Raw genomic sequence first — 26189 nt, forward strand, 5'->3', positions numbered from 1 at the left:
ACATTGTGTGCCACAAAAATGTATCTCTGCATATTCTTCATTTATGTTTACAGTAAATATGAAAAGTTTACACAGCCCAGTTAAAAAGCGGGTTTCTGTGATGTAAAAAACGAGACCATGATAAATCATTTTAGGTCTTCTACATATGTGACTCATTGAGGCACAACCCCATTGAAAATCCACTGGAATGTTTTAAGGTGAAAAATCTAAATAAAAAACTAAAACAACACAGCTGCAGGATTTATAGGGACTGTTTTATTGTGGCCTGTTTATAAATCAGTAGAATTAAACCTGATAGAGTTCATATAATTTAACTGCAGTTATTCAGCAAATAATCTGCTGCTTTCTTCGCTGGTGTCAGTCTGTTCTGGTACAATGCCGCCATCTAGTGGTGATTCACTGAATGTACAGTCGTAGTGAAACCGAAAGAGTTGAGGCACAATTTCCTGATATCAACGCGGAAATAACGGTCAAGAAAGCCGGTTGCTGTGTAACACAATGTCGTAAAGGTAAGATTCAAACATATTTTAATGAGTTTCAGTTTTGTTTATGTGTTCAGAGAAGACGTTTAAATTCCCTCTGAAGAAGAAACTACTTGGACTTGTTCTTTTCCTTCTTCATGTCAGACGGAGGGAGGCGAGGTTTGATGTAGGACCCACAATGAGTAAAGTTTGTTTTCAGGAACTATCTTTAATAACAGACTTCGGTAAAGTTAGAAATATATTCACAGATTCGGCTTTTCCAGATCAATAACTCATCAGCGGAACATTGCCTCTAGAAAACCAACACTTCTCTGCAACCACAGCAAGACAGACAGTGAACTACAATCATATTTTCCTCAAAACGAGCCCAACACCGCGACCGTCTGCAAGTTGCAACACCAGGAAAATATGAAGGAGAAATATTCAATAAAGTCGTCAAGGAGAGGTGTATTGTCATCAAAATCATTTTATGAGTATGTAATCTCACGTTTTTTATACTACATTTCTTAGATTGGAAATTAATACAAAAAAACTAGGAATTTCCCAGACTATAGCCTAAATAGCCAAATATTCAGTAAAATATGCATAAAATGGTCAATAACTTCACTATAGCATGTTGTAGTACCATCAAACTCATAGCACACATAGATCACCATCTTGAATCTTTTGAATAAACATAACATTGCCTTTATTGCTTATACTGATAATAACTCTGTATTACAACCAAATAATATTAAACTTTTCCTTTACTGTTTGCAGTCTGTCACAACCTGAGAGACCATTACACGAGCACAAAAAAGTCTTACAGCTTGTTCATGCAATATGACATAAAATCAAATCACAATGAATAATAAACATCCCAATATTAAAGAAGCTCTTACAGCTGCACACAAAATCCTGTTAATACCATTTTCTGTCTTGTTTCTTGCATTATGAGGAAGACTGCAGTGGGAATTGCCTGCAGGCTCCACATCACTCCAACTTGCTCACTAACAAAACAAGAATTTAACTGGAATGACATATTTTAGTTCTAGTATTTTCAATTAAACTATGATTTTATGTATAGTAGATTCATAATACATTAATAAATAAATTAACAATGTGTTATTTGTAATATTTTGAGGAGCAAACAAGCAGTAACAGATATGAGAAGTCCCATTACAGTCCAGTTTTAAATGACCAAATAATACTTTGGGTTTATTTTAGACATTATTTTACATTTTAAATGTCCCTGTGGTCTTCATTTTGATTTTAAGTGAACATTTTTTAATAGTTTAATATTTATTGTATTAGAATATATGGAGAGCTTTCCAATTCCTCAAAATTAAGTACAATGTTTTATACATTTTCTTCATGACTTGTAACCATAATTTTACTATCACTGTAAAACACTGTTTCTTAGAAATATTTCAAAGTTGAGCCTTTTTTTGTTACTGTTTGAATATGATTGTTGTTCAGTGATATGCACCTTGTTTACCTTGCGCCTGCGCATTTGAGGAGCAGCGATATCTGCATTGAGGCCAATGCGACTCTACCAGCGCGGTGTTGGGCTCGTTTTGAGGAAAATATGATTGTAGTTCACTGTCTGTCTTGCTGTGGTTGCAGAGAGGTGTTGGTTTTCTAGAGGCAATGTTCCGCTGATGAGTTATTGATCCAGAAAAGCCGAATCTGTGACAGAAGCTGTTCTGCTGCTGTTATTAAAGGCTGGAAGCCTGTGAGAAGATGTCGATGTTCACGTTGTTCATTTTATTTTCAGTTGTTCAGGGGAAATAAACCAGACTTGTGGTTAAAATGAATCATTGTTGATGAATGTTTTCTCATCACAAACTATAAATGGAAAAACGCTACTAGTTTACCTTTTGTTATAAACTATAATCCGTTTCAAAAACAGAAAATTACATTTTTACATTTGTCAGTTTTTTAATATATATTTAAAAAAAAAAAAAAAATCTCTGTATTGGAGAACAGGAAAATGACTAATTTTTTTACAGATTGGGGCCTTGCCTCTGCCAATGACGTCACAATACGGCAACTCCGTTCAGACAAACTACATTGCGCCCCGTTTCATAAGGACAAGCTACATGTGCCCATTCATAAGAATCAAATCTGCTCAGGGTCTCTATCATTACATATTTTTGCTTTTATTTCACATTTCCTTTGGCAACCTAAACCTCTTTACATCATATTAAGGCCTTTTGAATTTGAAGATGATTCAATTTCATTTATTTAGTTAGTTTACGGTGTGTGTCTGACCAAATTATACCTTAATATGGCAAAACACACACCCTATTATTGATAATAGGAACACATAAGGGCAATGCTAACGTTTTTCCAATGTTAATAAATAAATTTGAGTGTATATATAATTGTATTCATTTACGGTGTGCAGTCTGAGATCATTTATTAGAACAAATATCAATTCTAATATTTACATCTATCGATTGATAAAAATGTTAATCAAAGGCAGCAACCTCCCACCCTAAAGTCCAAACGTTTAACATCAAACCCCACATTTTATAATCAAAGAACCTTATGTAAGTCAACTTTACCAGCTATGTTTGCAAATTTCACATTTCCCTTTTAAAATGTTGAAAACACTAACAAATCAAATAATCACAGATAAAAGAAAAGTGCATATCTCTTTTTCAGTTCCAACTTTATTGTGATCCAAACACAAATACTTCATAGAGCTGGTCCAAATGACAGAATGAGGGATTGCTGCAAAGTCAATGCAAGCGACTGTCCACTGTCTCTACATGCTCATCCTAGAGAAGTTAATGCTGCAAGTCACTCACTAAATGCAATCTGCTGGGTTTCCTTAGAGAGAAAAACTTTTAACCAATTTGAATAATAAATTGAATCTGACTGCACTGTTTGATAGTTAGGATTAATTGGAACATATCTACCTGACTTGAAATCTGTGGGATTCGATTGAATTTACTTTGTAAAGTGCCTTGAGATGACATGTGTTGTGAATTGGAGCTATATAAATAAAGCTGAATTCAATAAATAAATAACTAAATATATAAACTAGATGAACTCATAAATAATTCATACAATTAACATCCATCCATCATCTTTACCTTGTATAGTTGCGGGGGGCTGGAGCTTGTCTCCAGCAGTCATTGGGCGAGAGGCAGGGCCCACCCTGGACAGGTCGCCAGTCCATCACAGGCCGTTTGTTTCAATAATGTCTTCACATATTTTATGACGCTGCAATTCTGTAGGGCTCCTCATTTTCAAGATGTTTTGTGGCTCAAATTATCCAGGATCACAGAAAATAAGTAATACTGCTGTTTACTGGTGGGATGTATAAGAAGTTTTAACTTAGTTGTTTCTGTAGCGTTCAAAGGTGCAGAAGTTTATGAAGACCTGAAACATAATGAATATGTTGTCCTGAGTTCATACATGCTGTCTTCACTAAAATGACTCATTTAAACTGTTGTTTTCTCTTTCAGATGAGTGAAGTTGGGTTTGTCTGAAAACAGAAATCTGGAGTCATGGCTTGTTCATCACAGTCTGCCAAAGATTATATCACCAATGCCAGAGTTCACCTTGTTGGAGAATTAAGGAGTCTCTCAGTAATTCTTGAGAACTTGTTTCAGCAAGGAGTTCTCATGGATGAAGAGGTCAGCAAAATAAAGGCAGAGAAAGATGACTATGATAGAACCAGAGCAATATTGAACTCAGTCACTAGAAAAGGTGAAGCAGCCTGCTACAAGTTACTGAGGATTATTGATTTGACGAGGAGGAGGACCTTAGAGAGACCAGCTCCTCTCTCCAGGATCAGACATGAAGCTTCAACTGAGGTTAAAACGTTTGACCTTCATCACTGGATCAGCTGCTTTTCTTTCAAGGAAGATGAAGAAATTAATGTAAACTACATTCAAGGTATTTAAAACTACATTTAGTTTAAAATGTGTCCGTTTTATCAGGTATAGTTTTGTTGTGGTCATTCCTTTACAATGTTAGTGTGTTTATGTCAAAAATATTTCTTATTAGAGCAACCAGACAAATGTTATTTCAATATATTCACCTATTGTTACTTTTATCTCAGGGCCAAGGCCGTGCCACAGATATCAATCACAGTTGAAATCAAAAGGAAAACGTTTATCAGAGAAGTTCTGGAGGACCAGTAAGAATCTTTTTGAGGAGAACAAGAACCCTGATCTGTCGTACACTAAACTTGTATTAGACACAAAAGAGAAAATCTCTCCATCCAAAATAAAGAAATTTAAAACCAAGAAAAGCAAACTGAGTCGTCCTAAAAAGTTAAGGACTTACGTTCCAGAGAACAAACCAGAAATCTCTCCCAGTGACCTGCTGAAAACTGATAAAAACATCCTACTGGTTGGGAAACCTGGAATTGGAAAGACAGCACTGAGCCATGAAATGTTGAGACTGTGGACAGAAAGAGACGACAAGGAGCTGGATTACATGTTTTACTTTGACATGAGGGAAATGATCAACATCCCACCAACCATGAGTTTGGAGGATCTTCTTTTCACTGCATACATTGAACCAGATGAGGGAAAAGATGAGATCTTCCAGGATATGAAGACCAACTCTGATAATGTTACACTCATTTTAGATGGAGTCACAGATCTCTCTTCATCCGTGGTGAAGAAACTTGTAGATAAAGATCTGCTACCTGATGCAAAAATCATCATTACCTGCAGACCAGCTGATGAAGAAGACCTCTGTCTTGAAGACTGGCTCAGAGTGGAGGTGAAAGGCTTCAGTGAGGAGACAATAAGAACATATTTGTCTACAACCCTGGGTGAAGATCACAGGGAGGTTCTGAGCAACGTGGAGCTGTTGACTCTTTCTCATGTTCCAATGTATGCTCTGATGGTGGCTGCCAGCTGTTCATCAGAAGACTCTCTGCAGCCCAGAACTGTGACTGAAATATACATCAATATTGTTCGGTTCTGTCTCCAGAACAGCAACAAAACCAGCATCAAGGATCCCAATCAGTTCATCAGAACCAAGAGAAATGAAATCCTGTCTCTGGCTGAAGCTGCTTTTAATGCAACTCAGAGAAAAACTGTGAACCTGGAAGAACTTTCCTGTGAAGACAGCTGCATCCTTTCCTTCCTGAAACCACTTGTTGTCAAAGTCACCTGTACCAAAAGACCTGTTAAATATTCTTTTCTCCATTACACGATGCAGGAGTTCTTTGCAGCTCTGTGGCTTTTAAAGAGTCCTGATAAGATCAGGGAGGTTTTTCAGCAGTGCTTCACTGAGGAGATGAAACACATGAAACATCTGATCCCTTTCATGTGTCAGTTGTTGAACGAGGAGAACCCCAGTTTGATGAGCTGTCTGATTCCAACTGAGGAGCTCAAGGAGACATTTAAATGGTTCTTCAAGGAGATGATTGACACATTTTCTCCTAAAGCTGATGACTGTGAACTTTATGTTGACCCACTGTTCTTATGCCAGTGCTTGTATGAGTCCCAGAGCTCTGAAGCCTGTATTTACTTTCTGGACAAACTGGACTTCTATCTTGACCTCAGTGGAGAGAATCTGGACCCTTATTCTTGCTGTGCTGTGGCCTATGTGGTCACTCAGTCAAAGGAAAAGAAGATACGTCTGAACCTTCAGGATGTGACGGTATCTGAACAAGGAATGAGACAGTTCCTTGGATGCCTTCAAAATGTTCAATGGTATGACCTCACATGTTTTGTTTTATGTTCACTGCCCATAATTAAGACATATACTGAAAATGAAATTTATAGTAGATCAGTTTTGTAATACAATGCTAATATTACATCACCTTCTTGTATAGTTATTTAGTTTTCTTTACATTACAGGTCTGACCCTCTGCCTCAGCAGCTGTGGACGGTTGTTCTTCTCACTGAAGGGCAGACAGAATATAAAACATTACTGCATCTCTGTAAAAACCAGCTGCATCTTCCAGTTGTAGGTAAAAAACAGCTGTTTGAAGGAGCTGTGAAGGTCATGCAGAGGACAGCCGCAAAGGTCAATGTCTGTCTCCACTGGACCCGAGGAGGGACTGTCTGCCAGAGTCTGAGTGAATCCTTGTTCCAGGCACTGCCAGACATCAGTGAACTCAGGTAAGAAAAATAATTTCTGTAGAACTGGGTTATATGACCCCAAAATAATGTCCTGACATCTTTTATTTCATTCCAAGCAGTTCTTTGTGATAATGAAATTGCGTACAGTGACCTCAACATGCAAACATAAACAAGTGTCAAGTGTTTGTCAAGCATGATTCATTTTAATATAACTTTAAAGGGTTCTGTCATGTTCCCCGTTCAAAATCAATTGTTCTTTTGTTTCCACAATTAAATTTGTTGACCTTGTGACACTATTTAAAAATGTAAAATTTGAAACAGAAACTAACAAAGCTAATTTATTGTGTCGAGGTAGGAAAACTTCACTGGCCGTCCGTTAACTCTTACATTACTCCTCACCTCTCATTGACTCTTTTTATTTGGCACCCAAAGGACAATCCTCAGTCAGAGATCAGTTGTACGTTTCCACAAGTTTATTAAAACCAATCTGAATTCAGAGAGGGAGACATCACACTCACACTGCTACCTGGAAACCTCTGTGTGTTGTCTCACTAGGGCTGTGTTCCATTCCGTTTTATACCCCACGTTGTGCAGCACCTTTTTTCAGTTACATACACAATCATTCTGTCTGTGGATGTCTCCCCAGGAACAGTATCACAGAAACAGAGATACATTTCATCATTTAATAAAGAATTGTTTCCCACACGTCTTCAGGAAGCTTCAGGGTGGAATAGTTATCAGAAGTTACAACCAGCACAGAGAGGAGTAACACACCTCCACAATACACTGCCGGCTCCTCACGATACAGACAGAAAACACCTGCAAGCTTTAACCTTGAATAATAAACACTCATTGTGTTATAATACTAGAGGCTACTGTTAAGGTTTTTTCTAACTATCAAAAGCATAACTAAAACTCCTAATAAAAATCAATCTATAAGCTGCAGAGTCCCAAATATATCTTAGTCTTAGCTACTAATAATAAGGCATTTATATTTCCACAATTGTTTATAATGTTCTAAAATGTGTTACATGCCTTTTCACAAACATATTAAATAAACCCTAAAATGTCAGTGTATCCTGAGGAATACAAACTGTAAATTGATAAATTAAGGACCTATTTAAAGAAAAACATGGAAGTGTCTCATTTTAGCCTAGATGCAATAAAAAAAGGTAATGAAATAATTTTCAAATGTATTTTTGTGTGCCTGTCCATAAATTGTTTTCACCTTAACACACTTCATAATAATTTTATAAGAAATCACAGTAAGGGAAGTTTATTTCTATAACAGCATTTACACAGAAGGCAATCAAAGGTGCTTTAAAGGACATCAAACAAAAGAGAGAAAAGAAAATAAATCTTAAAAGCTTAAGCTTAAAAGTAAAGTACAAACATTAAAGACATACAGTGAGGAAAATAAGTATTTGAACACCCTACGAATTTGCAAGTACTCCCACTTAGAAATCATGGAGGGGTCTGAAATTTTCATCTTAGGTGCATGTTCACTGTAAGAGACATAATCTAAAAAAAAACAAAAATCCGGAAATCACAATGTATGATTTTTTAAATAATTTATTTGTGTGTTACTGCTACAAATAAATATTTGAACACCTGCCAGTCAGCAAAAAGTCTGGCCCTCAAAGACCTGTTACTCCTCCTCTAAAAAGTCCACCTCCACTCCATTTATTATTCTAGATTAGAAGCACCTGTTTGAGGTCGTTAGCTGCGTAAAGACACCTGTCCACCCCACACAATCAATAAGACTCTAACTACTAACATGGAAAAGACCAAAGATCTGTCCAAAGACACCAGATACCAAATTGTAGACCTCCACAAGGCTGGAAAAGGCTACGGAGCTATTGCCAAGCAGCTTGGTGAAAAAAGATCAACTGTTGGAGCAATTATTAGAAAATGGAAGAAGCTGAACATGACTGTCAATCTCCCTCGGACTGGGGCTCCATGCAAGATCTCACCTCGTGGCGTGTCAACGATCCTAAGAAAGGTGAGGAATCAGCCCAGAACTACACAGGAGGAGCTGGTCAATGACCTGAAGAGAGCTGACACCACTGTTTCCATGGTTACTGTGGGTAATACACTAAGAAGTCATAGTTTAAAGTCATGCATGGCACAGAAGGTTCTTCTGCTTAAATCAGCACACATCCAGGCCCGTCTTAAGTTTGCCCTTGACCATTTGGATGATCCAGAAGAATCATGGGAAAAAGTTCTGTGGTCAGATGAGACCAAAATAGAACTTTTTGATCTTAATTCCACTCGCCGTGTTTGGAGGACGAAGAATGATGAGGACCATCCCAAAAACACCATCCTTACTGTGAAGCATGGAGGTGGAAGCATCATGGTTTGGGAGTGTTGTTCTGCACATGGGACAGGATGACTGCACTGTATTAAGGAGAGGATGACCGGGGCCATGTGTTGCGAGATATGGGGGAACAACCTCCTTCCCTCAGTTAGAGCATTGAAGATGGGTCTTGGTTGGGTCTTCCAACATGACAATGACCCGAAGCACACAGCTAAGATAACCAAGGAGTGGCTACGTAAGAAGTATATCAAGGTTCTGGAGTGACCTAGCCAGTCTCTAGACCTAAACCCTATAGAAGATCTTTGGAGGGAGCTCAAACTCCATGTTTCTCAGCGACAGCCCAGAAACCTGGCTGATCTGGAGAAGATCCGTGTGGAGGAATGGGGCAAAATCCCTGCTGCAGTTTGTGCAAATCTGGTGAAAAACTACAGGAAACATTTGACCTCTGTAATTGCAAACAAAGGCTACTGTACCAAATATTAACATTGATTTTCACAGGTGTTCAAATACTTATTTGCAGCAGTAACACACAGATAAATTATTTACAAAATCAAACATTGTGATTTCCGGATGGTTTGTTTTAGATTATGTCTCTTACAGTGAACATGTACCTAAGATGAAAATTTCAGACCCATCCATGATTTCTAAGTGGGAGAACTTGCAAAGTCGCAAGGTGTTCAAATATTTATTTTCCTCACTGTAAAAAGAGTAGAGTTGAGACTTTGAATGTAGGGTTAATGACAGATAGAGGCAGAGATGATGGAGAGAAGGAAGGTAGATATTCTATGGGTACAGGACACAAGATGGAAGAGAAGGAAGACCTGCAGCCTCAGGGTTGGTTTCAAACTGTTCTATGATGGTACAGATAGAAGCAAGAATGGAGTAGGGATAATCTTGAAAGAACGGTTTGTCAGGAGGGTTTTAGACGGGACTAGAGTTTCAAACTGAATCATTATCTTGGAGCTAGAAGTTGAGGGTATGTTGTTGAAAGTTGTCATTGTTTCTACACCACAAGGTGGATGTCATTTGGAAGAGAAAGAGGATTGCTGGAGTAAACTTGATGAGGTGGTAGAAGGTGGAGAAAGTTGTGATTGGAGCAGATTTCAATGGACATGTTGATGGAAATGGTGACCAGGAGGTGCTGGGTGGGTATTGTGTAAAAGATTGTTTTACAAAAGGACAGATGGTTGTGGATGTGTCTAAGAGGATGGAAATGCTGTGATCAACACGTACTTTCAGAAGATGGAGGAACCTTTTTTTAACGTGTCCTGTCTGGCAGAGTAGCACTCAGAATTGATATATATATATATATATACATATATCCCAACAGAGCAGACACCACCAAGCACTGTACTCACAACAGACCCCCAGACCCCACACCAATGGCGCTGGCTTGCTGTGGCGACTGATCCATCATGGATTTGGCAATGTTTCATAGTGTCTTTTTCTTTAATGAATATCGTTTTTCTAGGAACTCTTTTGAACTCTTATTTTAACCAACCTGAGCAACTCCTGTATAGCCATGATTTACTTATTAAATGCAGGAACTCTGCTGCTGGAGATCTACCAGTCAGTATTTTCCCTGCAGAGTGTCTGACCTGCCTGGATAGCATGCAGAGGAGTGGAGGTGGTGAAGGGGTTCGGCTCAGACCTGGTAGTAGCAGAGTGGCGCCGAGACAAATGAGGAAGTGGGGTTGGAGAGGAAGAGTACGTCGCAAGCTTGGCCTACGTCTTCTACCGCTTCCATCTGTCATTCTTATAAACGTGCAATCCCTGAGGAATAAAATTAACTCCAAGTTTTCATTAGAATTTATAAATATTTGTATTATTGCCCCATTAATGACACCAATAATTTAGGCCTATCAACAATGCCAAAAGTGCAGAGTTCGTTTTAACAGGTTTCTGCTTACCTTGTAAGAAGTGCGGGGGTACCCCGGTGTCAGACGTCTTTTGGTGAAGTTCTGATTTAGCCGAAAGTCCTCGCTTTTCCCAAATCACGTCGGGGTCACCAAGTTGTTGGAGTTGTCCTTCTAAACTCCTGCGTGTTCGTTTATTTGGTCAAAGCATCTTAATTCTGTACGAGAAAAACTAAACTTAAATGTCTAAGAAAAGAAAACACGGACAAGAGGTTGAAGCTGATTCACCCGGCCGGTGGAAGAGATGCTGCGTCTGCGTAGTCAGGAACACATCTGTTTGTCTCTCCCCTGCACCGTTCTTTTATTGAACATACACATACTACAGAAATATACATTTTACATTTGTTGTGCAGCCTTTTCTCAGTTTCTCACACATTCTGTTGCTGAAGTATACATTATACAATGCTTATGCAGCCCTTCTCAGTTTTCTCACACATTCCTTTGCTGAAGGACAGTTTCTCACACGTCTTCCTAATAATAATCAATCTATAAGCACCAAATCCCAAATATATCTTAGCTTTAGCTACTAATGATAAGTCATTTATATTAATGATAATGATAAGGCTTTTATATTTCCACAGAACTTATGAGTAATATTCAAATTGCCTTTAATGTGACTCGTCTGTAGGTTGATGAGGTTTATCAGTATGGTGTCCTGCATTCATGTTTCCTTCTTGTTGTTCCAGGTTTGATCCTCTGAGCTCAGATCTTCATGAACTAACCAGGTTCTTAGTGAATCTGTTCTGTGCAGCAGCAGAGAGAGACCAGCAGACAGGAGAGAAGATGCTGGAGATGTTAGCATCAGTCTGTAGATATAAAACATTCCCTTTAGAGGAACGATACATGAATGATGAATATCAGAGTGACTTCCTGCTGGATCTGTACTCCCAGATGAAGGACTGTGAGACTAAAACTGGTCTGAGTCTCCTTCCATCATTACAGTCAGTTTTCCAGTCAGCTCCTCCAGTCTGGACCATAAAGCTCTCAGAGAGAAAGACCTCCATCCTCCTGGAAGTGATGAAACTCCAATCAGAGAAGAAACCAGTGAAGCTGATGGTCTGGTCACATGAAGAGAGTGAAGTGAGGAGTTTCCTCCAGTGTCTACCTTATATCTCAGAGCTCAGGTACGATTTATCTTTGTAACTACTGTTATTGTCACATTCATGAACATAAAATAACAGAAAAACAAAGTTTTTTCATTATTATATTTTCAGGTCTGTGTTTGAGACATCAGACAATTTCAAGGAAACCAGGTTCTTAGTGAATCTGTTCTGTGCAGCAGCAGAGAAAGACCAGCAGACAGGAGAGAAGATGCTGGAGCTGCTATCATCAGTGTACATTTTTAAAGCATCTCCTCTTAAACTGAAGTGGTGTGAGTTCCTGCTGGACATTTACTCGTATGAGACTAAAGTTGGCTTTAGTGTCCTGCCGTCTTCACAGAGAAAGTCTTTCATTCTCCTGGAAGTGATGAATCTCCATTCAAAGCAAGAACAAAGAACCAGGTACATTCACTGATTTATGTTTGCTGTTATCACACAAACGCAGAAAGCAGAGCTTATTCATTTTATTATATAGGAGACAAACATGATAGATAATATGGCTGTCACCTGTACTAAACATTAAAATGATAGAAGTATGTTTAAAATACAACAAAATGTGATTTTTCCAAGGTATAATATTTTATCACAAATTTTACCTAAAAAGGTAAACCAAAATTTTCAACCTCATGGTTTTATCAAAGGAGTGAAGACACATTCAATGTCAAAAGCAGTTTAATGAAAAATATCTCTACTTACATTTTTACAATGATATATTTAAAGAATGACCATTTATTTCAGAATCAAGTGTTATTGTGATACTTGAAGGATTTTTATGTCACTGTGATTAAGAAATATCGTTCTGTTGACTGAAAGCAGAAATCTCAGTTCTTAAACATGATTTTTGACAGATTGTATAATTTAGTGTCCTGTCTGCAAGAATCCAAGTCCGATTAAGGAAATGTTCTCCAGTTAAAGTACATAGTTAAGGCGACAGTGATGAGTAATGAGTAAGTTGGCTTTTTAATGGTGAGCTAATCAGACCACTGGAGCAGAGAGCAATGATCTAATGTGGGAAATGTAGTGAATTCAAACAGGAGACAAAACATTCAAGTTTAAAGGATGGGTTCATTTTCAAAGAGTTAGGATGTGTTGGTTAGACTCTGGCTGACTGCACTGGTGATTTACATGAAGTTACCAAGAGCTGAAGTTGAGGAAGAAATGATGAGCAGAAGATCTGCTTACATGATCTAAATCCAGCTGAACCAGTAAAGTGGAGACGGGGATCATATTGGTTAGAAAATATGAACTAGGGCAGAGACATGACGGCCAGATGTGACATAGACCCATTTATGTGCTACAGACTGTGGATCAAGAGGTTCATGGGCTAAAAGCAAATGAAGTGAACACTTGCTAAAATAGATTTAGTTGAAGATCAAGTTCAGCATCTCTCTCCCCTGCCTCCAGCCAAACAAACCTCACATTGCCCCTTGGCCCTCAGGTTTCCTGTAACACCTCAGATGTTTCATCTTCCACCTTGGTCATGGATCCTGCTGCTGCTCCATTGTTGTCTTTAACCACATCAACAGATTCTGGTGCTCCCAATGTTGTCCCTTCCCTCCTGTCAATCTCTAGAAGCCAGATGAAGAGGCCACTGGAGAGACTGAACTGGAGCAAGACTGCAGGTCCAGATGGTGTCAGCCCTAGAGTCCTGAAGGACTGTGCAGAGCAGCTCTGTGAGATTCTGCAGCACCTTTTCAACCTTAGCTTGACCCAGGGGAAGGTTCCAGTGTTGTGGAAGACCTCCTCACTTGTTCTGGTACCAAAGAAAACTCCCCCATCAGTCCTCAGTGACTATAGACCTGTTGCCCTGATATCCCACATCATGATGGTCCTAGAGAGACTCCTGTTGGCCCACCTGAGTAATGAACTATCAGGACCCCTAGTAGTTTGCTTATCGCCATAGAAATGAAGATGAAGACGCCATCATACAGTTGCTTCAACAAACCCACTGTCATCCGGAAAAAGCAGATGTGAGGATCGTGTTCTTTAATTTCTCCAGTGCATTTAACACAACTGAACCTGATTCGATCTGTCAGGTGGAGCCTCAACAATCTCCTGGATTAAAGACTACCTGACAAACAGACCACAGTTTGTGAGACTGAAGGGTTGAGTGTCTAACCAGGTAGTCAGCAACACAGGAGCACCACAGGGGATTGTACTCTCACCATTCCTTTTCACTCTGTACACCTCAGACTTCCAGTACAAGACAGACTCCTGTCATCTGCAGAAATACTCGGATGGTTCTGCAGTCATCGGGTGGATCAGAAGCTGAGTACTGGGAGCTGGTGGACCGCTTTGTGGCATGGTGTGGAAACAATTATCTAATCTTGGACGTGAATAAAACAAAGGAGATGATTGTAGATTTTAAGAGAAACAGAAATAGGTTAAACACTATTTCCATCATGGGAGAAGAAGTGGAGGTGGTGGAGGAGTATAAATACCTCCATGTTCACCTGGACAACAGACTGGAGTGGAGATCCAACAGAGAAACCATCTACAAGAAGGGACAGAGCAGACTGTACTTCTTGAGAACATTTAGGACCTACATTGTTTACAACCAGGTGCTGCATATCTTCTATAAATCTATTGTGGAGAGTCTGATCTCTTCTGCTATCATTAAATTGATAAAAAATATGCAACTGTTTTGAATCAATGTGAACAAATGGTTCCCAAAGAACAATGAGGGAGAACATCCATGTTTTAATGAGAACTATTGAGCTGCAGCAGGTTGGAACCATGTGACAGTCTTCTGTGTGAGAGAATAATGAAATGATGTGAATAATAAGAGCTCTGTAGCTCAGTGACAACAACACAGCCATGTTAACAGCTCCTCACACACAGATAAAAACATGCAGTTAAAGCTGATGTTGGTTGCTTGAATTTCTCTGCAGCTAAAAACTCAAAGTAGAATCTCTTTCAGTTTCATTTAACAGCTTTTAACACAAACTGAGGAAGACAGACAATGTTACATTTAGCTGCATTTGAACTTCTGACTGCAGTGAACTTTACTGAGCATGATGAAGATCCTAGCAGCTCTATAGAGAACAACACATTAGGATGACAGACACCAATGAGACATCATCACTTTGTGTCTCCACCTGCAGATGTTGTGAAGCAGAACTGAGATTTATGTGTTAAATGAGGATGAAGGTGAAGATTTAGCTCAAGTTGTTCATGAGATGGACTGAAGGTTTGGTTGTTTCACTCATGTTTGTTTCTAGTTTGGATGTTTTAGTCTTAAATATCAAATCATAAAATCCCAAAGATAATATTAATTTAAAAATCTGATGCTCAGGATCAATGTTTGTGTTGTGAGTCAGTAACAGCTGCTCTGATCAAACATGTTTAACATGTAATTTCATCACATGCAGGACAGACATGAACAAGATGGAGTCCATCAGTAGTGTGTGGTTGTATTTATGCAGCTCAGATCAAATCATCACTAAATGTTTCCTTCTTGTTGTTCCAGGTTTGATCGTTGGAGGTCAGATCTTCATGAACTAACCAGGTTCTTAGTGAATCTGTTCTGTGCAGCAGCAGAAAGAGACCAGCAGACAGGAGAGAAGATGCTGGAGATGTTAGCATCAGTCTGTAGATATGAAACATTCCCTTTAGAGGAACGAGACATGAATGATGATTATTTTAAATATCAGAGTGACTTCCTGCTGGATCTGTTCTCCCAGATGAAGGACTGTGAAACTAAAACAGGTCTGAGTCTCCTTCCATCATTACAGTCAGTTTTCCAGTCAGCTCCTGCAGTCTGGACCATAAAGTTCTCAGAGAGAAAGACCTCCATCCTCCTGGAAGTGTTGAAACTCCAATCAGAGAAGAAACCAGTGGAGCTGATGGACTGGTCACATGAAGAGAGTGAAGTGAGGAGTTTCCTACAGTTTCTACCTTATATCTCACAGCTCAGGTACAGTCCTTCTACTTCACTGTTTTAACTATTCAAGAACTTGTTAGTTCTGTCTACAAGTCTTTAACATTTATAAACAGCATCACCATGGCAACATTTATATCATACTGTGATATTTCTTCAGTGTTTTATTCACACATTGAGACTTTATTCACATGGAGTCATTTTTCAGTTACTTTATAAATTGATCCCATTTCAGAAGAAAACATTGTTCTCATTGCAGCTCATTATGGTTCTGATTCACTTCAGTTTCTTTATTATCAGCCTGAGATTATTATAGATCTATGATCACTTTGTTAAACTGAGGTCCTGTTATGTAGAAAAACATAAAAGTTATTAATTAGCTTAAAATGTTGATCTAATTATTGTTGAAATCAATGATGTGTTCAGTTAGTAGGAAGGTTCAGTTTTTACAGCTTCTTCCTTCGGTCCATCTTGTCAAACCACTCCTGATGTCTTCAGTCCACTGAACCTTCAGGGTCTAACAGGACACATGAGGCTCGGTTCTACATGTAACTGGGTTTTCATGGTTCTGTAGAACAGGAAGAAGAAAGAAATGCCAAATGTTATGTTTGTTTTATCTTTAACAGGAAATGATTGTGAGAAAAACACAGAAAACCAAACCTCTGTTGTTAGTGAGGACGCTCTAAGGTAGCAGTAAATGTCCAACAAGACAGGATTTGAAGCTTTAACATGAAAACATTTCAACAATATTAACCCAGTCTGAACTAACCAGTTCCTAACAGCTCATCTGTCAAACCAAGAAACCAACGTTTAAAACTGAAAGGTTTCTCTCTTGATATGATGATAAAACAACATAGAAAACTAACAAGCAGTGTTTGTTTTCATTGATTTGGACTCAAACTCATGCTAAATAAAAAGAAATGCAGAAAGTAATCATTTCTCCCAGTGTGACAATAGAAAATGAAGAACAGCGCCCTCTTCAGCTCGCTGGCTTGATCCTTCATTCATATGGACCAATGTATGAATGTTCAATAATGAAACGGCTGATTGATCATTTCTTTGTTAGGAGCTCTGATGTAAACTAGATCATTTTCTCTCCATCAAAAAGAAGCTGAAATAAAAAGCTACAGGCTGGTTTTATGGTGATGAGGAGCTAAATTCATGGAGAATAACTTTAAAACTCTGTTTGGTCAGATTATCATCATCCTACTGGAGATTTTTCTCTCTCTCTGAATCAGCTTGAACACAGTTAATTTCATCTCAGCTGAGGTTTTGAATGTCCTCTATGATGAAATGTTAAAGTTCAAAGGTCATGATTCCTTTGATCAGTGACCTTTCTGTAGACGTCTGGAAAACTGGACGTTTCATTTCTCTGGAAGCAGTTTGCAAATCTGTTCATGAAACAAACTCTGGACATTTTAATCTGTCTTGCTGCTTCCTGGATGATATTTTTCTAACTCTGAGTTTCTGTTGGAACATCTGGTTTTAGACGCTGCATCTGATTGTTGGTCTCATTGTAAAAGATGATTGTGTCACATGACTAGCTTCAGCTTTTAGTTTAGAAAGTTCAGCCTGAAAGATCAGACAGTAAATAAAATCCCAGAGATGATTAGAATCAAACATGTTTAACATGTAATTTCATCACATGCAGGACAGACATGAACAAGATGGAGTCCATCAGTAGTGTGTGGTTGTATTTATGCAGCTCAGATCAAATCATCACTAAATGTTTCCTTCTTGTTGTTCCAGGTTTGATCCTCAGAGCTCAGATCTTCATGAACAAACCAGGTTCTTAGTGAATCTGTTCTGTGCAGCAGCAGAGAGAGACCAGCAGACAGGAGAGAAGATGCTGGAGATGTTAGCATCAGTCTGTAGATATAAAACATTCCCTTTAGATGATCGATACATGGATGATAAATATTTTGAATATCAGAGTGACTTCCTGCTGGTTCTGTACTCCCAGATGAAGGACTGTGAGACTAAAACTGGTCTGAGTCTCCTTCCATCATTACAGTCAGTTTTCCAGTCAGCTCCTGCAGTCTGGACCATAAAGTTCTCAGAGAGAAAGACCTCCATCCTCCTGGAAGTGTTGAAACTCCAATCAGAGAAGAAACCAGTGAAGCTGATGGTCTGGTCACATGAAGAGAGTGAAGTGAGGAGTTTCCTACAGTTTCTACCTTATATCTCACAGCTCAGGTACAGTCCTTCTACTTCACTGTTTTAACTATTCAAGAACTTGTTAGTTCTGTCTACAAGTCTTTAACATTTATAAACAGCATCACCATGGCAACATTTATATCATACTGTGTGTTAGGTATTATTATGTCAACTCAGAGGCAAGAACGATACAGTCAGTTTTACTTGCAGCAAGGGTAGCTCACTTTGCAGTCCAGACTACAAAGTTTTGACACCCTATCTCTTTATTTATACGCACAGTTCAACAAACAGTTCAGACAGGGTGTGTGTGTGTGGCTGAAAAGAGGCTGGTTCCCATGGGATGTGATTCAGCCTAGTGTGTGTGTGTGAGTGTGTGTGAATAGATAACGACACACACAGGGAGGGCTGCATACCAGAGCATGGTACAAAGCGGAGTGCAGCTGCACTACAGCACAAAGTTTTTACATGAGTGATAACAAGTTTTCACACCCATCCAACAGTCCCTCCTTTTTATCACGAGTAAAAACATTTAATATAAAAACAAATAAGAAAAAATACTCTGTATGATCAGAAACCCATGGACGGTAAACAGATTATATTTTGTGGGAAATACACATACGGCCCCGCCGCCCTCGACGACCAATAAAAGTTAAATGTTGATTAATACTTGAAAACATAAAAATAAAAGAATAATACTTCAGGAAAACAGTGAAACATAATAAAGGAATTTAAAAATCTGCCCTGTTTATGTCATCATTGTACTTTTTCACATTTCACTTAAACAACAACTTCTTTCGATTTTTTGCTGTAAGGTCATTTTATGAAATACAATGTCTGAGTACACTCAGGCTTTTGATGTAATTTATTTACAACATGTCATCATAATCGTCCCCTTCATTTTCGTGCATTTCTACCTGGTTCAGTGTTGCATATGTTACCGTGACTGACTGAGTTACTATTCTTTGTACCATGCATTTGCAACATGGGATAATACATATTGACAGGAGACACAGAAGGCCCATGCATGCTATTACTGCAACTAAGAGAACCTTAGAACCTTGGGAGTGCATGGGCATTATGGAACACACATAACAATCAGTTTTATTTTGAGTTTTAGCTGTGTCATACACGATACCAGTTATTCTGCAGAAATGGATCTGCGTCATGTGTCCGTCAGTGGTCTGAGATGGGTCCCGTCTGTTGTCCACCTTTTCTGCGGTGTCCTCTCTCCTGGGTCCTGTAGTGATAGAAGAATAAGTAATGCTGCCAGTATAAAGCTCAGGCTTATCAGTCCTGTCCACATGGTACAGAGAGCCATTTTATAAGTTGGGCGCAGATCAGCTGTTTTCTTCACCGGTTTGAGACACTGGGCCCTATGGGTCTTCCAGTCCCTTTGTAGCCGGGCTTCCGCTGCTACCCCGTCGGTTGATCTGGCTCCTGTAACGGCAAAACTGTCTTACAGTGGCTTTTATGGATCCAGGAAGGCCTCTCTGCTATTTTCAGAGCTGTGGGCGTTGTCAGGAGTACTTGAAATGGCCTTTTCCGACCGAGGAGTGGTCCAATATTTCCTGTGGAGTGTCTTAATCAGGACCAGGTCTCCAGGCCTCAGGTCGTTCTGTGGGATAGGAGCAGAGGTTATCGGCAGACCACTGGACATTTGTGCTTCTTTTGTCTGCAACATTTTATTCATCCACTCAGCTAATGAAGTTTCCTGTTGTGCTTTCTCTATTTCATTCATATCAGAAGGCAGAGGAAATGGTCTGCCATGTACTATTTCAAATGGAGTGAGGTCAGTTTGATTTGGAGTTATTCTCATCCATAGTTTGACCAGAGACAGACAGTCTGGTAAGGTTAATGTAACTGTGGTTTGCAGTAAGTTCTTTAAGTTAATAAATGCTTTTTTCCCCTCTTCTGTCCAAATAATTTTGTCCCTTAATGTCATGTTTGTCCCATAAATCATAGATTATAATTGTTGCACTATGGCTGCATAGTCGGGCAGCCACTCTCTACAGAAATTACAAAGTCCTAAAAAGGACATTATTTGCTGCTTTGTTTTTGGTTTCGGGGCTTCCTGTATGGCTGTTTTTCTGCTATTCAGCAGGGAGCGGCCGTTTTGTGATAAGATGTGCCCCAGATAAACCACTTCTGTCTGACAAAACTGTAGTTTATTTTTTTATTTATTTTTTTTGATGTAGATGTTTCAACACGGTTATTGTGGCCTCTTCACAGTGTTTTTCTGTGTCTGATGCTACTAAAATGTCATCCACATATAGCAGAACTTGACTGTGTTCTGGTATTATGCAGGTGCTCATTGAGTACCTTAATGCATGTGTATAAACATGTGGGCTTTCACTGAAGCCTTGTGGAAGCCTAGTATAGGTGTATTTTTTCCTTTAAACTGAAAACCAAACAAATGCTGTGACTCTTCATGCAGTGGTACTGTGAAGAAAGCATTGCTAAGATCTACTACTGAGAAATACTTTTTGTCTGGGGTCAGTGAATGCAGTAATGTGTGTGGATTTGAAACATCAGGAGCTGTATGCTCTACACGTAGCGTCAGGTGCTTCTCTTAATATTCCTGATTTTAACATGTCCTGTATTACTGGCTTAATACCTTCTTCAGCTTCTGCCTTTAAGGGGTATTGGCGGACTAATGGCCTTTTTTCAGATATTAGTTTAACCTTGTATGGTGGGAACCCCTTTATTATCAGTTGATGATTGTGACCACAGTTCAGGTGGGACAGCAGCTAGGGCAGGATGCATGTTGCTCTCTTTGCTCTCAGCTAAACCCTGTATTTGTCCCTCTGACTCATCTAAATGGGTCCTTGGATGGACTTTGACTGTCCACCCTAGAGTGAGCTTCCAGATTCCTGTATTAGGATCTACTTTTGACATGTCAGTGCTGTTCCTACAGAGGTTTAAAGCCTCTATTTTTCCAAATTCTTATTATTCTTTTTTATCATATTTTATTTTATTGGGGACTTTATTTTATCTTTTTTTTTTTTTATAAAGTAAGTTCTTATTACATTTAAAAATGAGATCACTATTTTTGGTAGTTGCTATTATTTTGATTAATGCTTGGTTTAGTTCTTATTAAAAATAAAAATAAAAACTCACTCACTGATGAACACAAAAAATGAAGGGCATATTATATCTTATAATCTTAGTTTATCTTACCCAGTTTTATAGATACACCGTACAGTTTCAGTCAGCTTTGTATTTAATTCAAGTAACTAAAGTTTGTTTCAATTAACTCAAGTTTTCTCTATTTCAGTCCAGTCCAGTAATTCTGTTAAGGTTCATTTCATCTTATGTTAAGTTTGAGTCTAATTCGATCATTTTGAACCTGACTGGAAAACGTCTAAACATCTGTTAAAATCTTTTTGTTTTACCATAGAAAACTGACCTAATATTATTATGGTAATGTTGAGGACTCTAATTTTTACATAACATGAAACAGACATTTATTTCACAAAAACAGAAAATCAAACACAGACATTTGGCCACATGAAAGTTTAAATACCCTGTTTGTAAAATAATTATGAAAAATTGAAGACAGATCTATGAACTTTCTTATGGTTATAAGTATTTTCAATACAGGTAGAACCTTTGCCATCTTTATATGATTTTTCGGAAAAGATTCTGGAAACCTTATTAAGATATAAGTTTGGCAAAGATCATCAGAACATCAGACCTTTATTAGCGCTTTTAAGGTCCCTCAAAGATGTATTACAATGAAATCAGTCATTCCCATTCACACACATTCACACACTACTTAATTATTTCTCTGTCAGAGTCATTTTATTTGCAAAAGGTTGAACATAATTTGACTTCTATTATTCTTAAAATGCACATTGTTTCCTCATAACCCCTTTTGTTTCCACTAGGTCTGTTTTGAACGCTTCAATTATTTTTTATTCACCAAGATAATAAGGTGGTCTTAGTGGGTCCACCTTAAAGGTATTATTTGTTGGGTGTCATGTTATCATTGTCAGGTCAGTGAGGTTCATAAGTCAGTCTGAACCTTGGTCATTTGGTCTGTGCTCATAATGTTTCATAGATCCAGCCTATGATTAGTCAGCAAAACTTCCACCTATAGGAGAAAAAATGATTGTTAATGAATGAGCTGCATTTCCTAGGAACACTGTCTTCCTCCTGGATGAGCATCACCTGTTGAAAAACTTTCATCATTGTTTGTTTCACATATTCAATCAGATCTTTATATTATACCAGTAGGTGAAGTTGTTAGTATCTCATGTAGACTGACATATACTGTTGCATTTGGAGAAGATCTCAGATTAAATAAACTTAGTTAGAGCTTCAATCCAGGTTCATTTTGTGTCTGCAGACTTTAGCCAATGTTTATTTATTTATTTTTTATACATAATGAGCAAAATTCAAAACATTTTCAAAAGGCAGATTGTGGCAGAATGTAGACAAAACTATTTATTGATTGACAAAATAACATTCATGCACACAATCACCATATTAAAAGTCTCTACTTCTAGAGAATCACTAAACTTCTGGGGGCCAGTTTTGGCCCGCGGACCTTGAGTTTGACACATGCAGGGTAGAGTTACAATCTTTATCAGACGTTTCAGCAGAGACAGACTTCTGCTGTTTGCAGAAGTTTTATCTTTGTTTTCAGGCAGCTGCATCTCTTTGTCAAGGTCGTTTCACAGAGCTGAAATTTAACTTCTCTCAAAGAGGAAAAATCAAGAATGCACAAAATCTGAGCCAAATATGGAATTATTTCCCTGTAAAATGAATCTTTTGCATTTTATCATGGTATTGTTGGTAGTATAACACCATTATAACCATTATAAACTTCTGTTGTTAGTGAGGACGCTCTAAGGTAGCAGTAAATGTCCAACAAGACAGGATTTGAAGCTTTAACATGAAAACATTTCAACAATATTAACCCAGTCTGAACTAACCAGTTCCTAACAGCTCATCTGTCAAACCAAGAAACCAACGTTTAAAACTGAAAGGTTTCTCTCTTGATATGATGATAAAACAACATAGAAAACTAACAAGCAGTGTTTGTTTTCATTGATTTGGACTCAAACTCATGCTAAATAAAAAGAAATGCAGAAAGCAATCATTTCTCCCAGTGTGACAATAGAAAATGAAGAACAGCGCCCTCTTCAGCTCGCTGGCTTGATCCTTCATTCATATGGACCAATGTATGAATGTTCAATAATGAAACGGCTGATTGATCATTTCTTTGTTAGGAGCTCTGATGTAAACTAGATCATTTTCTCTCCATTAAAAAGAAGCTGAAATAAAAAGCTACAGGCTGGTTTTATGGTGATGAGGAGCTAAATTCATGGAGAATAACTTAAAAACTCTGTTTGGTCAGATTATCATCATCCTACTGGAGATTTTTCTCTCTCTCTGAATCAGCTTGAACACAGTTAATTTCATCTCAGCTGAGGTTTTGAATGTCCTCTATGATGAAATGTAAAAGTTCAAAGGTCATGATTCCTTTGATCAGTGACCTTTCTGTAGACGTCTGGAAAACTGGACGTTTCATTTCTCTGGAAGCAGTTTGCAAATCTGTTCATGAAACAAACTCTGGACATTTTAATCTGTCTTGCTGCTTCCTGGATGATATTTTTCTAACTCTGAGTTTCTGTTGGAACATCTGGTTTTAGACGCTGCATCTGATTGTTGGTCTCATTGTAAAAGATGATTGTGTCACATGACTAGCTTCAGCTTTTAGTTTAGAAAGTTCAGCCTGAAAGATCAGACAGTAAATAAAATCCCAGAGATGATTAGAATCAAACATGTTTAACATGTAATTTCATCACATGTAGGACAGACATGAACAAGATGGAGTCCATCAGTAGTGTGTGGTTGTATTTATGCAGCTCAGATCAAATCATCACTAAATGTTTCCTTCTTGTTGTTCCAGGTTTGATTTTTGTATGTCAGATCTTCATGAACAAACCAGGTTCTTAGTGAATCTGTTCTGTGCAGCAGCAGAAAGAGACCAGCAGACAGGAGAGAAGATGCTGGAGATGTTAGCATCAGTCTGTAGATATAAAACATTCCCTTTAGATGAACGATACATGGATGGTGAATACTATTTTAAATATCAGAGTGACTTCCTGCTGGATCTGTTCTCCCAGATGAAGGACTGTGAGACTAAAACAGGTCTGAGTCTCCTTCCATCATTACAGTCAGTTTTCCAGTCAGCTTCTCCAGTCTGGACCATAAAGTTCTCAGAGAGAAAGATCTCCATCCTCCTGGAAGTGTTGAAACTCCAATCAGAGAAGAAACCAGTGAAGCTGATGGACTGGTCACATGAAGAGAGTGAAGTGAGGAGTTTCCTACAGTTTCTACCTTATATCTCACAGCTCAGGTCAGTGTTGCTTTGATATAAACACAGTTGGTAAAACTCATCAGAATCAGCTGCTACATCTGGTCTCACATTATATTTAATGCAGTTTTTCTCCCTCTTTGTCTCATCTTTCCTGGTTTCTCTGTGTTTCAGTTGTGATCCAGGGTTCTTCCAGAGTGTTTGTTCGTCACTATCAGTGAAATCCAGAGAGGAGGTCCAGCAGCTGGTGTCTCTGCTGCAGCTCCTGAACTTCAACCTGCTGCTAACAGGAGAGTTACGCAGGAAAACCTGCAGCTCTGTGGGCAGAGTTCTCCAACTGTGTGGATCTAAAGTGGATCTGATCCTCACCGCCAGCAAGATGTCTGTTAGAGGAGCCTCCATCCTCTTTAGATCTACAACACAGCTCCACAGTCTGAGGCAGGAAACTGGAGAACATCTCTTCTTCTTCTAACACCACTTATCATCCGTCATGTTGAACCATCAGTTCTTGATGTCCATCATCTCTGTTCTTCTGTCTGATTTCAGACTTTCCAACAACGTGGCCTTGTTCTTGTCTCAGTGGGTAAGAAGAGGCAGAGTGTCCTGTCCTCTGGTTGTTGAAGAGCTTTCTGTGGTGTCCACCAAAGCTCCACCATCACAGAGAGTCTTGTTGAAGGTTGGCAGCAGTTTGGCGTCTCTGCTGAGGTTCTGGACAGTTGGACGGTTAGACCTGACTGAGTCCGGCCTCCCTGCTCAGAGTCTCCTCAGTCTGCTGCTTCATGATGCTCCTCTCACAGTCAGGTAAATGTCTTCCTCATCTCCATCAGCTGAACTAAACACAGATACCTTCAGAAACACAGTAAGGATTTTATCTGTGGACTCTGCAGACTGAGTGAAGAGAGTCTCCAGCAGCTTCTGGTCCTCCTCCATGAGGTCCAGGATCAGGACCTGACGTTGTCCTTCTTGAATAAGTTTGGTGGAGACCTGAGCTCCTGCCAGTTGAACTGGGAGCTTCTTCACTATCTGCTGCAGCAGCCGTCAGCTCAGACCATCACTGTGAACCTGAAGAAGAACCGCTTCTTACAGGAGAGAGCTACACAGCTGCTGCCCTTTCTGCACAGGATGGTGCTTCAGAGGTGGAGGTTTTGTCTTCTTCTAATAAATAGTTAGTCTGATCTTCGTCCAGCAGCTTCTGGTTCCTCTAACTAAACTAAGAGTTGCTGTGGATCCTCTGTCTGCTTTCAGGCCCAGTCCCAGCTTTGTGAGGACTTCCATCAGAGAGATCTACAGAGGTCACAGCAGTCACATGATACCCAGTCTGCTGAGGTCATTGGATCATGTGATCAACCTGAGCTGCACAGAGATGGACTCAGAAGACTGTGCTGCTCTGATCTTCATCCTCAGACACAGTGATGGAGTTAGACTGAAGCTGCTGTGGAGCTCCATCCCAGCAGAGGGAATACAGTCCATCCTCCGTATGCTGCACACAGTTTCTGATCTCAGGTCAGATATTAGCGCCTGTTCCTCAGGGCTACCTACCATAACAAACCGTTCCCTCCTGAACTTTAACTGGATGGTTTTCTATCTTCTCTGTTCCCACCAGTGTGGACAGGAACCAGCTGCTGAGCTTCATCCACTGCTGCGCTGCCTCTGACAGCCAGCAGGAGGCAGCATCATCCCTGCTGAGGACTCTGCAGCACAGCTTGGACCTGTCCTGCTCCTCCTTCGTGGAGCTACCAGAGGAGGACCAGGCTGAGCCTCTGAGAGTGACGGCTGCTGACTGCAGGGCCGTCTCCACCATCCTGAGACACAGCAGCAGGGACACACAGCTCCACCTGAGAGACTGTGAGGTGGAGGACAGCGGGCTGGACCTGCTGTTTCCGGTCCTGGACAGGGTCCGTTTCAGGTGAGGAAGAGCGCTGATGAAGATGAAGCAGGGAGAAGCTTGTTCACATTCATGTTGATGTTCTT

The 26189-nt window shown here is 39.3% G+C and overlaps 1 protein-coding gene across 1 annotated transcript in view; it reads left to right on the top strand.

Annotated features, from left to right (window-relative positions):
* The first annotated feature begins 425 nt into the window (after window positions 1-425).
* Window positions 426-26189, top strand: part of LOC124861171 — a 30969-nt gene continuing 5205 nt past the window's right edge. Inside the window, exons 1-14 of the mRNA XM_047354697.1 lie at window positions 426-509; window positions 3941-4373; window positions 4540-6151; window positions 6299-6562; window positions 11443-11880; window positions 11971-12258; window positions 15326-15772; window positions 17486-17932; window positions 23811-24260; window positions 24393-24656; window positions 24765-25019; window positions 25106-25354; window positions 25464-25721; window positions 25822-26124. Coding sequence (XP_047210653.1) covers window positions 3983-4373; window positions 4540-6151; window positions 6299-6562; window positions 11443-11880; window positions 11971-12258; window positions 15326-15772; window positions 17486-17932; window positions 23811-24260; window positions 24393-24656; window positions 24765-25019; window positions 25106-25354; window positions 25464-25721; window positions 25822-26124 — 5666 coding nt within the window. The 5' untranslated portion in view covers window positions 426-509; window positions 3941-3982. The remainder of the gene's footprint in view (window positions 510-3940; window positions 4374-4539; window positions 6152-6298; window positions 6563-11442; window positions 11881-11970; window positions 12259-15325; window positions 15773-17485; window positions 17933-23810; window positions 24261-24392; window positions 24657-24764; window positions 25020-25105; window positions 25355-25463; window positions 25722-25821; window positions 26125-26189) is intronic.

This window comes from Girardinichthys multiradiatus, chromosome 24, assembly GCF_021462225.1.
Source record: "Girardinichthys multiradiatus isolate DD_20200921_A chromosome 24, DD_fGirMul_XY1, whole genome shotgun sequence".
Taxonomy (NCBI): domain Eukaryota; kingdom Metazoa; phylum Chordata; class Actinopteri; order Cyprinodontiformes; family Goodeidae; genus Girardinichthys; species Girardinichthys multiradiatus.